The sequence below is a fragment of the Lacerta agilis genome, chromosome 11 (assembly GCF_009819535.1).
Source record: "Lacerta agilis isolate rLacAgi1 chromosome 11, rLacAgi1.pri, whole genome shotgun sequence".
Lineage (NCBI taxonomy): Eukaryota > Metazoa > Chordata > Lepidosauria > Squamata > Lacertidae > Lacerta > Lacerta agilis.
Window position 1 is genome coordinate 46,226,720 of NC_046322.1, and position 15,175 is coordinate 46,241,894.

Consider the following 15,175-nt stretch of genomic DNA (forward strand, 5'->3'; position numbering starts at 1 on the left):
GCAATAACAGTTGCAGATTATAAGAATATAAATGTCTGTGGCAGCTGTCAAACTCTGCCCCATGTTTAAAAAAGATAAAAGTCTAACCATAAACACTGCATATGCACCCCATTCCTATGCAAAATGATTTTCATTTAAGTAAAGCTAATCTGAGCTTTTAAAAAATTTACTTATTTCTCTGCTGCAGTTGGGGCACAGGAAGAGGCCGTTAAAAATGGTGTGTTCCATAACAACCATCAACTTCTTACTGAACTTGATTTTATTTACCAGGCATTTTATATTTGGCTAATGTAAGAGGATATCTGTCACTGTGAACTATCAAGAGACCTTATGAACGAGGTGTTTATGCAATAGATAACCACAGTGGTTGCCTAGCCTCCATTCATGATGTGTCTGGGCACCATGCTTTTAAGTGTAAGATAAAGCGTGGAGGTGGAGAGGAAGAGCCCAAACTTTGCAAAGGCCAGCATAGAATTCAAATAGGGAGTGCCTGAAATGATACAGTTCTACTGTGTCCACTAATGGTGCCCACAGAGCCATTATGTTGGATTAATAGAGCCAATGGAAAGCAGAGCCAAAACCAGTGCCAGCAATCAGATTGATTTTATGTAGTTGCTGTGTAAATAGATTTTAGTAATTAATTGTGGAGGTTTCCGGGTCAAAATGGAAAATAGATTTCTTTTAATGTTAAGGTGTTACTTATGTGTAACCTTGTTGACTCCACTTACATTCCCCCCTTAACATCCTGTTTTTGTCGTGTTTCCAATAAAGCTGCAGTTTGCCCCATTTAGAGGCATTACTACTCCCCCCTCTTTTTGTATTGTTCTTTTTCTTTCTTCTTTTGTCTCTTGTTCCAAAACGTCTAGTATAGTTACAACACAATTCCATTCAGAAAATAGAGCTATATCAAATGGTTGGCATGTTAGCTGCATATGAATCAAATTGATTTTGGTGTGATCTATGCACATTCACTGAATATATAGGATTATTACCTATAGCACAGAATTGTCCGATACCTAATGTCTGTATTGTAGCTTGTGCAAATACAGTAATACCTTGGTTTACAAATTTAATCCGTTCCGGAAGTCCATTCTTAAACCAAAGTGTTCTTAAACCAAAGCGTGCTTCCCCATAGCAGCGGGGGACTCAATTTACAAATGGAACACACTCAACAGGAAGCAGAACATGTTCTGCTTCCAAGGCAAACTTCACAAACCAAAGTACCTACTTCTGGGTTTGCAACATTCTTAATCCAAGTTGTTCATAAACCAAGGTACCACTGTAAGAAGCAACTGCAAAGGATTGAAATATAAACTATGGTTACAATAGGGAATTTAGAATAGTATGGTGTGAGACGAAGATTTTGAGTAAACCAGTGAACAGTGAATTTGTTTTATGAGAAATGTGGGATTTGTTTTAATACAGGTGTGAACCATGCATAGGTAGGAGTGTATATTTCATAAGATCATACACTGTGTTACAGAACAATCCTAATTCTCTACTGGGGAGCAGCAGCAGAACAGAGTGGCAGAGTCACCACTGCCTTTGAAGTCCTGCGGCTTATGGCAGCCAGGGCATAGAAGGGCATGCAGTTACTTTGAGTAGCTCCAGAATAGTGAGGCATGGGGGCCCAAATTAGGCCCCTCACCTGGCAGTGGGCTGGCTTTGGGTCACACACTGTTTGCAGGGGTTATTCTGGTCACTGCCTGGGGGAGCTGCCATCAGTGTCTTTTACAGTCACAGTGGGGGCCTCCAGAACCGTAGGGCCCTACTACCACCACCACCAAAAGAGCAGTGGAGCCTCATCTTATTCTAATCTTAGCCTTAATATAATCACAACAGCCCATTACTATCCCTTCTCCAAAGTGACACCAATCCAAGATATATGCAGTGACATTTGTGTTTCCCTACACATGAAAAAAATGGAATGTCTCTGTTGCCTGCAAGACCACAGAGCAGATCAGAAGGGTAGGGTGGGCACTTATATGGTCCATGTATCATTGTAACTTATTTCCCTGGGTACCACTTCTTCAATAAGTTCTGAAATGTCTGACTAGCAATAGAGGAAGCTCTCTTATGGGCATTCCCTTAACTCTGATCTGTATGTTACGAGTATTATGGAGGCTTCATGAAACACTTTTGTTATAACTCATAGACAAGCCCTTTCTCATTACCATCCATTTTTTTGGTGGCTATGGGGTCCCCATGATGTAAACAAATTAAGTCATAATACTACTCTGTCTGTTAAGGCAGTGATGGTTGGGTACTTCTTGGATTTGAAATATATGTTTAGGATGCACAAATGGAATGTATTTGACATCTTTAGCTATATATGTAGGGAAAGGAAATTTCAACTCCAAGGATAGCTCAGTGCCTTATATTGTATAAGCTAATCCAAGAATTGAATTGATTTCAAGGCCTTCATGATAAAAAATATCATAATTTGCAAGTTTGTCAAGCAATGAAAGGTAGTATATTTTGACACACTAATCCAGTAACTAATCAGTTTTCTAATAAACAATCAGCAATACACTAATGTGTCATCAGCATTTCAGGAACTCTGGAGAGAGGAAGATCTGCACATAGACGTTAATGAATACACCAAAAATCATTAAGTGATCAATACTTCTGAGTTATTTTCATTGAGCTGATAGGTCTGATACATTAGAGCTGACATTTTACATTTGTCAAGATCACAGTGCAGTTTTTAACAGTAGAGCAGGCTGCTAAAATATTCCAAGAGAGACAATCAAAGAAACACAACTTAAAGATGTTGACATCCTAGGCAAGAACTAGAGGTGAGATGAATGAGTATGTAACATTCAGGTCATAGGTTCCTCAAACCATAATTTCCCTTAAAAATAATTAACAGGCACTTTATAACATTCTGTAATTGTGTATGCATGTTTTTGAAGGGTTCCTTTCCAATGCAATGATTACAATTGAAGAAGCAGGGGTACAGAGAGGGCTAGAACCTCTTATTTTTCATAGGGATCTTCTCAGATATTAATAGGCATTACACAGCACCATTTAAAACCCAGATTATTCCTATGAGCATTACATTAAAGCTCTGCATAGTCTACAAGACTCTTCTTTGCCACGGGACATTTGCAAGATGGGGGTGGGGTGCTCTTGTTCAGCTTTTACTCATTTCAGTGGGCCCTATCCAGGGCATAGCCGGTATTTCCTGTCACTTCCCTGGCTGACTTATATCCTATAAACTTGTCAGGCATCAGTGTCACGCATTCAAAATGATTATGAAGAAGTCACCTTCTGTTAAAGCACTAGAATTTGGTAGAGTACATTCTTATCTGGAATAGGCACAGATTACACTCTCTGAACTACACACGCCCTGTGTCAGTCCCTGCAGAAGCCCTACATCTTAATGCATTCATTATCTTGCCATGTCATTTAAATCAATGGAGGGAAGGAGGGGTAGAGAGAAGCCTTTATATGACAATGAAAATGCACTGGCGAGTGTTTGACTTTTCCAATCAGCCATTTCTACTCAGTATCAAATCCTGGGTAACATTTTTTTTAAAAAATGCTTAAAACTACAGTATTACGAGTAGTAACTACAGCCTCCTTAACTCAACTGCTTAGTGATCTCAGGCAAGTATGGGGGTTTATTCTGTTGCTGCAAAACAAAGTGATCATTGTTGCATGGCTTCACAATTGCTCCAGTAGGTAGGACTCCTGATTTTAAATTAGCAGGAGGTGAAATTCTATTTGTCATCAATTTCTCCGAGGGATTACAGAGCAGAAAACTGCAGACAAGCTGCTTCTTTGATGGCTCACTCCTAAAAATCTCTTTTTGTTCTTTATCTATTTGAACTGACAGTGATCAGAGCTGCAGCAGGACAGGCCTCTCTGGAGAAATCACCTTCCCCCTGTCTATTGACAGATTCCTCTGTTCTGAATCAGACAGGCCTTGTCCCATCATAGGCATCAAGGCCTTGGAAGTAGCCACCAATTAAACCTCTTGAGCCAGTAAAATCTGAAGCCACTTTTGAGTGTCTGTTCTGATTAGGCAGGATAAGACGAAGCCCCCCACCCGCTCCCTCTTCCCCCAGAGCAGCTCCCCACTCTCAATTTTCTCTCTTGCCTTCTCCAGGTGCGAGAGGTGTGAGAGGAGCTTCACACAAGCCACCCAGCTGAGTCGACACCAGAGGATGCCCAATGAGTGCAAGCCAATAACAGAGAGCACAGAATCAATTGAAGTGGATTAACTGATTGACTGGTTGGAATTAAACTGCAAGGAAAGTCATGATTAAATGTCACGGACACTTAAGCAAAACCAAAGATTTCCTCTGAGCAACTTTCAATCAGTCCCAGAAAACCAAGAGCAGTAATAAAATAAGTAAGATGTTAAGAGATATTGATCCTGGCGTGGAAGCGAAACCAGGAAAGAGATTATTTATTTATGACTAGGAATGAGACTGATTTCCATGGACAAGGAACCCGGGCCTGCTAGCATCCTAGCCTCCCTCCCCACCATGTATTGCTTTATTTCTAAAAGCTTTTATAATTGTTATTTAATACCAAAGCAACAAAGATCAAGGGTTCTTCAGCCCATAGCTATGGCTATGAATGCACATAGACTTGTTTATGATTGCACCTTTTCCTCTAGCATGACTCAGTGGACCCAGAGATGTATTGTTTCCTTGGTCCTGTTGGGTTGCATTGCTCTTGACTTGGCTGTTATTTTTAATTTTTTAAAAAGTGGTCTCCGAATGACAAGAGAATGAAGACGATCCAGAACCATCTTTGTGTTGGTGTCAGAACTCCTCCGACTAATGGACATTTTCGTTCCCATGGTTTCAGAACTCACATTTTGTGCACTTTTTTTGTATAAATGTTTTCATTAGCCAGTGTTGCATTGGCCCAGGAGATCCCAGAAATGTTAAATAAACTTTGTCCTATATATATATATAGATATATCTGTAGATGTATATGCTGTTAAAACAAAACAAAACCCTCCAATGCTGTAAGGAAAGCATTTGAAACACGTAGAATTTTCAAATACTATACCTCTTTTTATGAATGGCATATTATTCATAGGTAATGAATAATAGTTTCAGTGAAACATTAACACTCTTATCTAAAGGTATCATGCTTGAAAACATAAATGTTAAAATGGAATAGCAAGAGAAGCAGTCTTCAGTTTGATGGTAAAAGTCAGAAACCTTTAAAAAGAAAATGAAAAATCAACAGAAACCATCCAGGTTTAAAATTTTCAAAAGCGTCCAGGCATTCACACAACACAGAAGAAACTTCACATAATAGGGGTTCCTATTTCATAATGTGCAATATCCTTTAAGAAAGGCAAACTAGATAGTTGTTATGGGCTATATACGGTACCAATAATATGGTTCCTGATTTTCTAAAATGAACTCAGTAATTTGATGCCCCTCGCCCCCCAGTTATCTCTTAACCCACATACTGGGCCTGGGAGCCTAAACACTGTACTGATCAAAGACTCACCAGATCTAATGTATACACAGCACTTTCAAGTAATTTCCCAGTTTTCTGCAATGCAGAGCACAACTCTGAGCCCCTTGGGAGTGTTGCAGCAGTGATGTGCAGCCAGCTCTATGCATATTTACTCAAAATAAAGTTTTGTACTCAGTGGGGCTTGCTTCTGGGTATGTATGCATAGGATTGCAACTTTTAGGTATGCCAATTTTCAGTTGACAATGAACCAGGAACTGTGGCAACACCAGTTAAATAGAATTTAAAACACACACTCTGAAATTAAAGTTGGAGGTAGTATTTTAAGCACCAGTTCCTCCTATTTTTCTTCCTTGTCCTGTGTTTCTGTGTCTTTAGAACTCGTACAATGCTGACTTATAAAAAACAACAACTTGTAACAACCACCTGGTGTCCTTATGGGCTACTTCTTAATGAACCTTCTTAATGAACCTTAAAGTGACATTGGGCAGGACTCTGAGTCCCGTCAGCGGAAGCTCTGTGCAAGGATTACGCTTGTGCAATGGGGCTTCTTACCTCTCCCCCCTCCCCCCCCCCCGTGCCCCTCAACAATGAGATAGAGGAATTCTAATACCTAATTGAAATAAAATTGGTTGAAAACCAAGCACTTGAGACGGAATTCAATGTAGCGCTATAAGGAGACTGCTCTGTCAACACAAGCATTTCTGCTTGTCTGCTGGAACAATCTCTGCTCTCCCTTCCATATGCTGTTCTGGTGGTTCTTCTGATCCCCGCCTCCCCAGCTAATTGGGGGGGGGGCATGTATGGGGACAGGAGCGGAGGGAATCCCCACTTTGTTATTGGATGTTCTTCCATGGGCTTCCGATTAGCTAAATGCAACCCTTTGAGCTTTTTAATAGCTTTGTGGAGGGTGACCTTGGTGCTTCAGCAAAAGAGCCCCCCCCCATCCACTCCAGCTGCATCACCTTCACTTGAGGATAAGGAAACTTGATAGTTTGTTGTAAAGCCTCTCAGTGGCTGTTCTGTACAAACCAATTATGACACAAGTCATTGGGACTCTATTGGGTTAAATCCTATCTTGCTGGCATAAGTAGTCTGTGCATTGGGTAGTTCGTGCCATTTTTGCCTTTGAAAAACCTACCTCATTACTTCACTGTTGGAAACTGATTGTAGCATTCATAGAACCATTCAAGCTTATGTACTTTTTGACTAGGCACCTATGGGCCATTAAATGCGTGGGATGGCACAGTCAAAACCCTTTTATTTCTTCATCATTTCTGTCTGTATGAAATGCACTTGAAGCAGTATACAGAAACATAAATATTCCAGTAACAAGAATAATTTAGGGCAGAGGCCATAACTGAGTTGTAGAGCATTTGCTTTGCATTCAGAAGGTTCTAGATTCAATCCCTGACATCTCCAGGTAGGTCGAACTGAGAAGGTCCTTCATCTGAAACCCTGGAGAGCTACCCCAAGACAATGTCGACAGTGCTGAGCTAGATGAACCAATAGGCTGACTCATTTATCATTCATCATTCTTATGTTCCTATGTTATAAAACTCCACCGCTAAAACAATAATGTAGTAACAAAATGTAAGCATGAAACAGCAAAAGCAGTTTTATGGTTTGGCTTTGCCTGCAGCAAAAGGAGGACACATTCTGATGACTCTGATCTGACTCTCCGCTTGTGGTCTTGGTCACTGCGGGCCCAAGGAACCTTGCTCAAGCCTACACATTTTGAGAATGCGAGGGAAACTGCCCAGTGCTTGGTTTTGCTATATTGAGGCCAGCCTATAGTATATAGACTGTTACACTTCTGTACTTCTGAACAGAGATGAAAAGGAAGCCTCACAGAGTTAAATAGGCTGATTCCCAGGTAAGTGTCTTGCATCCAAAGTGGGCCTTAGAAAGGTCTTGAGAGAGCGCTTGCATGAAGCATTGCACAAATAGGTAAACTTCTCTGGGGTTGGGATCACTTTTCTCCAACAGCAGTCTTCTGCTAGTTTAAGGACACCTTTGGACCCAAGCCCAGATAATGCAAGTTAAATGCATGCATGGAAGGAAACAAACCGAAGTGGTATGCTTTGGTGCATTCCCCCCTTTTAATATATGGATATTTATTGAATTTTTATAACAAATAATGATGCAAATCTCATTCATCATGTTATATACAATTATTCTCCCTCCCCTCCTCTGGACTTCCCTCAACTCCCCCTCTGCTGAGTTATTTAGTTTTATTTATTGTATCCTGCTTTTCCTACACAAAAATAAAATCCCTTATTATTTCTCTAAAATATCTGGTACTCAAATGAAATTGTGAATGTTTATTCAAATCCTGCCAGTGAATCCAGCCCATTCTTTCGTTTCTTCGGTACATTTCCCCCTAAACAGTTGTTTAAAGTTAAATCCTGTTGATTTCAATGAAACTGGTATTGGAAAGGAAGGAAGGAAGGAAACCACATTCCTTTATGGAAGTTGTTTGCTGTATGAATGACAGCAGCGTAAATCAAACTCACTTATTAACTCTGCTGCCTGAATTGTTCCACGTTACCTAAAATTTTAGGGGAACTTCCTGTTAATAAATAAGTAAATGGAATGTTGCAGCACCAGAGACACAAGACAAAGAATTCAAAACAACTGGCATTTAAGAAACGCGATTGATTAACTAAAGGGATAAAATAAACTGATCTAGTGGTTCTGCTTTGCTGATATGCCTCAAAAGTAGTCTGCTGGTTCACATCTGGTTCAGTTGACTATTTAGTCATCTTCTGTATGTGGAATGGGGAGAGGTGCCATCTTGTCCACTTCAAGCAGCAAAATTTAATGGGTCCTGCCAATCAGCTGGAGTAACAGAAGGTAAGGAAGCTATAATTTCCTCCAAATCAGTTTGGTACATGTTGCAGTGTGAAGGCACAAGTAAATGGGCAACTCTCTGCACTGCCAATTCCTATGGTGTTGAACCATATGCAGGTGGGTCATGTAAGAAAAGTTTCCTTGTTCCCCCTTGTGGAATTACCACAATGTGCCCTGTAGGGTTTAAAGTAAACAATGTACTTCTGAACCCATTAATACCAACTCACTAGTGTGTCCTACAAGATGGGGAAAACTCTCCGTGATATAATACTGCCCAACAACATTAGCTGAAACTATTACATATGATGCCATGGAACTTCCCCCATTACTAGGAGAATTGGCCTACCTAAATTTCCCAGCAATCCAGGAATGAGTTAAGAAATATAGTAAACAGAGTTAAGAAATATAATTTTAACAAGAATCAATTATATGATATATGCTTCATTTTTTCCAAGTGTTTGTGTGTGTATTTATATCATGAAGGGGGAATGACAGTATCTCCATTTTGATAACAGCACTACTTGTTTTGGGGAGATCTTTTTTATTTTTTTTAACAAATGCATTAAAAGCAACTGCTTGTCACTTAATAGCCATGTGCCCTTCGTATCTTATCATAGTACTTGACAGTACATAGTACAGTTACTGAGGAAGTCGGTTTATGTTTTTTCACTGTGGCAGGCAGCACTGTTAGTTTGAATCTTGGAGGGGAAAGCTCCTTAAAGATCTGCAACAACTTGGGAAAGTCTTTGATTTTCAGAACCCTGGCCATTTTTCTGCATGAGGTGAGATGCAATCACATCCCATTAAAATGTGCTGTGCGGGATCCTGAAGCTTGTATGTAGAGCTCAGAATCAAGGCTCTCAGTGCCCTCATTCACAGAAACATCCCCTGCGCTAAACCTGTGGCAAAGGAGGCTTGGGGTATTTTTTAGAGTTGTAAGGAGAAGACACGGAGATGCCACTACCCTTTTGCAACCTCATTTCATGAGATGGGTCAACGGCTTCTACCTCTGGTGCTGCAACATGTAGTAGTCAATTTAGCTCCACTGCACACTTTGTCACCAAGCAGTGGCATCTCCATGCCAGGGCTAGCCCCCTTGTTGGCATGGTGATGATGATGAGAGCTTACACAAACCATCTGAGGTGCTCCCCAATGTGCTAGTGCTATTCATAGACTACAGTGGTACTTTGGTTCTCAAACTTAATCCAATCCGGAAGTTCGTTCCAAAACCAAAGTGTTCCAAAACCAAGGCTCGCTTTCCCATGGAAAGTAATGCAAAACGGATTAATCCGTTCCAGACCCCTAAAACAGCAATTTAACATGAAATTTACTATCTAATGAGACCATTGAGCCATAAAATGAAAGGAATAATTGTTGTACTGTACTATGAAATAAATAAGACACTATTGTAGATGATAAAAATAAAAATTATTTTTTTTTCTTACTCGCACTGATGATAGACATTGTTTGGATTTTATCCATTTCTGCAGTCGCACAATCAATCAGTAGCTGAACTGAGTTCCACACAGTCACAAAAACAAATGAACCAAAAACGCCTCAAAAACAAAAAAGGAAAATAAAGAGCAAAAACAAAAACGCCAAAAGTAAACCGTTCCAGAAGTCCGTTAGACTTCCAAAATATTCAAAAACCAAGGTGCAGCTTCTGATTGGTGCAGGCACCCCAGAAACAATAGCTGACAGCCGCATGGGACGTTCGGCTTTCGAAAGACGTTCAAAAACCAGAACACTTCTGGATTTTCAGCGTTTGAGAACCAAGGTATGACTACTAGAACTGTAGCGTTGGAAGGGACCCCAAGTGCCATCTAGTCCAGCCCCCTGCAGTGGTTCCCACAAGATACACATAATGTGTCAATCAGTGCTCAAAGACTCTGTCTGTTTGTAATAATAATAATAATAATAATAATTTATTTATACCCCGCCCATCTGGCTGGGTTTCCCCAGCCACTCTGGGCGGCTTCCAAAAGAATGTTAAAATACAATAATCTATTAAACATTAAAAGCTTCCCTAAACAGGGCTGCTTTCAGACGTCTCCTAAAAGTCTGGTAGTTGGTTTTCTCTTTGACATCTGGTGGGAGGGTGTTCCACAGGGCGGGTGCCACTACCGAGAAGGCCCTCTGCCTGGTTCCCTGTAACTTGGCTTCTCACAGCGAGGGAACCGCCAGAAGGCCCTCTGCGCTGGACCTCAGCGTCCGGGCAGAACGATGGGGGTGGAGACGCTCCTTCAGATATGTGATGTCTCTTTCACATACAGAAGCCACTGCTTTGGGTTACAGTCATTTGATTGCACAATCATGTTTTACACAGCGCTGAAATCCCACTGTTTATTTCATACGATCCAGCCTCAGAAGGTGAACTTGTTAGGCTTAAACCTTGCATTTATGTTGTGATTTGGTAAAGTTACTGTGAGGTTTCTGGTGGGAACTTGGTAGCGGGAACTACCAGAGAGGTTTCCAATAAAAAAAATACACCACAGCACCCCATAGGCAAAATCAAGGTACAGGTACATCAACACCATTTGATTCAGCCTGTTTATGTGTGTATATAAAACTGAAGAAAACCAGCTAAGTGGGATTATCCTGCAAACAAACATCACATTAAAGGTATAAGGAACTGATGCATGGAACTATTCGTAAACGTTAAGTTATGAGATTCATTCTCAGCAGTGAAATTGGAAAGATTTTTCTTCTAGTAACTATTTTTTTAAAAACGTTTACAACATTTCATTGTGTAGAAAATTTCCTGCAGTCAAATATCACAATGGCTTGTTTCATTGATTAAAGTGATTTTTTAAATGGTGGGCTCAACTCTTCTAATAACTTCTTCTACATTCCAAATAAATGGGAAGCGTCCAAGACTGGCTATGGACAAATCCATGAGATGGCTCTTACAGCTTAAAGAAGTGACTTCTCTCTTTCTTAGTGGTGACCCATATGGTCATTTCTTATTTGAAATATATACTGCTGTGTCATAAAATGAAGCAGCTTACAACAGTGGCACATAAAACCACACAATCAAAAAGTTAAAATGAGAGTATCCTTCTTCAGTATTTATATCTAGCCGGCGATGTGTCTTGCTTATAAATATGAGTAGTTTTATATGGCTTTTGCCTGCCTAGATTGGGGTAAGACAGTGGACAAATTGTGGGAGATGGATGTAATAAGTTGGTTATAGATTTCCTCCAGGAGAGGCTAACATGTGGCAGAAGACTGGAGTTACTGCAGATAATCTGAGTGCTACTACAAACAATTGACGACATGGACATGGGGATTGTGATGAAGGGGGAACGTGTGGCTGCTACGTGCTGGAAACTGACATGGACTGAAATGATGGCATTTGCTGTGTGGACATGGTGAAACTTAACTGCATCCAACATGAAGGAGCCGGAGATTTGCACCATAAATTTAAAGCACTTCTATGTCACTTTAACGCTCGTGACTTCTCCCAAAGAGTCCTGGGAACCAGAAGCTCTGAGTTCCACCCAACATGGGGGGGGGGCGGTTTGCCTTGTCTCATGCATAAGATGTCATGTGTGATGTCACAGACATTAAGATGAGGTCACAAGGCCTAGTGCAGGGTGGCCTGGCGGGGCCCCTCACTGCATGGAGCCCCAGCCCATCAATATTGGGGGTGGGGTCAGCCCTGTTCCCACATACTTTGGGGGTGCTCCGCTCCCACAGAGTTGGCCCCCATGCTGGGAACTTTAATTCCCTTAATGGTGCCAATGAGAGCCTTATTCTCCCTGGCAGGAGGAACTGATCGATAAAACTATTCTGATATGGTCAGCTCTGTGAGGGGAACAGGAGACTCTCAGCACCCTTAAGAAACTACAGTTTTCAGGATTCGTTGGGAGAAGCCATGACTGTTAACGTGGTAATGGATTAAAAAGTTTAGTGTGGATGTGACCTAAGTCCCATTGAATTAAATGGGGCTTACTCCCAAGTTAGTGAGCATAGAAATGCAGCCTCTAGCTGACAGCCTCTTCCAAACTTGGCTTTGGGTGTTGCTGCTCTTTGCTGACATTTGTAACTTATCCATTCTAAAGATATACTTCATTTATTTAATAGGAACCCCTGGGAAGGCTTTCCAAATAATAAAGCAAGATGTACTCACTAGAATATTGAAACAACGTGCAAATACAACACCCTACAAGTGAGACCCAGCTGTTTTATCTTGAGCTTGATTCATTACTCCTGCTCCTTTTAACGGGACATCTGCCTGGTAGTTTGTGTGTTTTGTGTTTGAGTTCTTCTTTAAACATATACATGCACACAATACAAGAAATCTTTCTTGCTCATAGCCATAGGCCATTGCAAATAATGAATGTAGAATAGTCGGTTGACTCAAGCACAAAGCACGGGCAAATATACTTCCTCTTTAGGATAAGAACAAAATAAATTCTTGAAATATCCTGGAGTTACACTTCCTTTTCACTTTCTGGAATTAATGAATCACCTTTACAATCCACTGCCATTTGAGTCAAAGTACTCACTTGGATTTTCTTCGCTGCAATTACAAATAATTTGACTGGGTATAAGCCATATTTATCACATAACGAAAAAGCCCACTGTGTCTCGTATTGACCACCCATTACATTGCAACAAGGAGTAGGATTATTTCTATCTAGGACTGGCATAGCAGTACATAGCAGGCTAAATCCTCTATACAGCCGTTTCCACAGATACCTAAGCTACATCTACACATGAATTCAATGGTAAATTGCCTCCCCTCAATTCTGCATAGTTTCATCAGACTGTACATAACTGAGCACTGGACCAGGACAAACCCCTTGGGCCAAACAATGTTTGTCAGCCAACCTACCTCACAGGGTTCTTGTGAGAATAATGTGGAGAGGGGAATCTCACCTTGAAGGAAAAGGTGGGATACAAATATAAAATAATAAGAATAAGATCAAACATTCATGCAGTAGTTGAATAAAATTCCAACAGGCACGAAGTGTTGTACTAAGACTAACGGCATTGTGATTAGAACGGTAACATAGAACTTTAAAATGTGTTCTTTTTTATTATTGCAAATGGCCAATTAACATCATGCATGTTGTAATAATCTTGTGCTTTAAGGTGTTAAGATCACAATGAATTTTAACTAAAGGAGGCACACTTTAAAAGGGGAAATACGATGTTTCGATATACAGTCATACCTCTAGTTCTGCGGGTTGCGTTTTTGCAGGTTGCGAACGCGGAAAACCCGGAGTTTCACCATGCCCTGGAACGGATCGTGTCCGCAACCTGAGGTACTACTGTATTAGATTAATAAAATATTTCAATTATTACGGTTCATGGTTTCCTTCTTATTTCTCATAAATGATTGTCTAAAATTCACAAGTTTCAGGAGGGAAAATAAGATGGCTATAGAAACAAGTATTGAATTCAAAGTATACCATACTTTTCCGTGTATAAGACTAGGTTTTTTAAAAAATAATGTTAAAAGTGGGGGGGGTAGTCTTATATATGGGGGCAATCTCCCCCCGTTTTCTTAATTTTGAGTCCCCAAAAATAGGAGGTGACTTATGCACAGGGGGCGTGTTATGCACGAAAAAATACGGTAACCAGTGGTATGTGTGTAGAGGTGCGGGTTTTTTTTTGGTCCTGCATCATTTCTTCTGGAGAAATGCAGCTGTTGGGGTAGCTATATGTAGATTCATCTTTTACCTAAGAAGAAGTTCTGCTAAATTTTGCTTCTGGTTAACTAGAGTCATAGCAAATGTGTATAAATGGGAAAGAGGGATCATTTCCAAAACTGAATGTGGAAAGTTCCCCTTAGGCTGTCCCTTGGTCCACCTCACTAAATATTGTCTGTACTCAGAATGGGGAACTATTTTGAGCAAAAATTGGAGGTCCCTGTGAGCTGATGGCGAGGCAGGGAACAAACCTGCTTTTTGCAGGCAGAGTGCCGAGCATAGAACTAGGGACCAGCAAAGTCTCCTTTCTCCTGTCAGCTGATTGGAAAGGGAAAAGGAGCCTGCCTTCTGCAAGCATCGGATGTGCAAGGAAGCCCCTCTTGCAGCTGAAGCCCGTGAAAAAAAGAGACTCCTTGCTCTGGCTGCACATGCCTGTTTCCAGCAGGGGGGGAAAGCACACACAGCCAAACTGAGCAGGATTTAAACTCCTCTGCTGATCTGGGGAGGGTAGAGTTTTAAAGCCTGCTGCTTGGGCTGCTGGGAACAGATGTGCACAGCCAATGCAGAATTGAACCCCATCCTCTTGCCCCCCCCCATCATGAGTGATGACAGCTGGCTGGCAGGTGAGCATGGTTTGGGGAAAGTGGCCTCATGAACCAAACCAGATTCCTTGGCAGGCAAAGATGGGCATAGAATCATATAGTTGGAAAGGATCCTGAGGATCATCTAGTCCAACCCCCTGCAAAGCAGGAATATGCAACTGTCCCATACGGGGATTGAACCTGCAACCTTGGCATAATCAGCACCATGCTCTAACCTAGTGTTTCTCAACCTTTTTCTGACCATGGCCCCTTTCTGACCTTGTTTCCTTCCTGTGGCCCTCCTGTCCTAATGGTAGAAAGGTAGCTATGTTGTTCATAAATAGAACATGTTTTATTTATAATTTTTGGAGCCACCAAGACCATATAACACCGGTCCTGAAAGACCTACATTGGCTCCCAGTACGTTTCCGAGCACAATTCAAAGTGTTTTTGCTGACCTTTAAATCCCTAAATGGCCTCAGCCCAGTATACCAGAAGGAGCATCTCCACCCCCATCATTCAGCCCGGACACTGAGGTCCAGCTCCGAGGGCCTTGTGGCAGTTCCCCCCTGCGAGAAGTGAGGTTACAGGGAACCAGGAAGAGGGCCTTCTCGGTGGTGGCACCTGCCC

General features: G+C 41.2%; 1 protein-coding gene and 1 long non-coding RNA gene across 6 annotated transcripts in view; one reads left to right on the forward strand and one right to left on the reverse strand.

Annotated features, from left to right (window-relative positions):
• Window positions 1-4,934, forward strand: part of PRDM6 (PR/SET domain 6) — a 93,850-nt gene extending 88,916 nt beyond the window's left edge. For all 5 annotated transcript variants that reach the window (XM_033163982.1, XM_033163983.1, XM_033163979.1 and 2 more), the window contains one exon: window positions 4,115-4,934. In XM_033163982.1, coding sequence (XP_033019873.1) covers window positions 4,115-4,229 — 115 coding nt within the window. In that variant the 3' untranslated portion in view covers window positions 4,230-4,934. The remainder of the gene's footprint in view (window positions 1-4,114) is intronic.
• Window positions 1-15,175, reverse strand: part of LOC117054825 — an 85,320-nt gene that overhangs the window by 22,265 nt on the left and 47,880 nt on the right. The gene's annotated exons all lie outside the window — the stretch shown is intronic.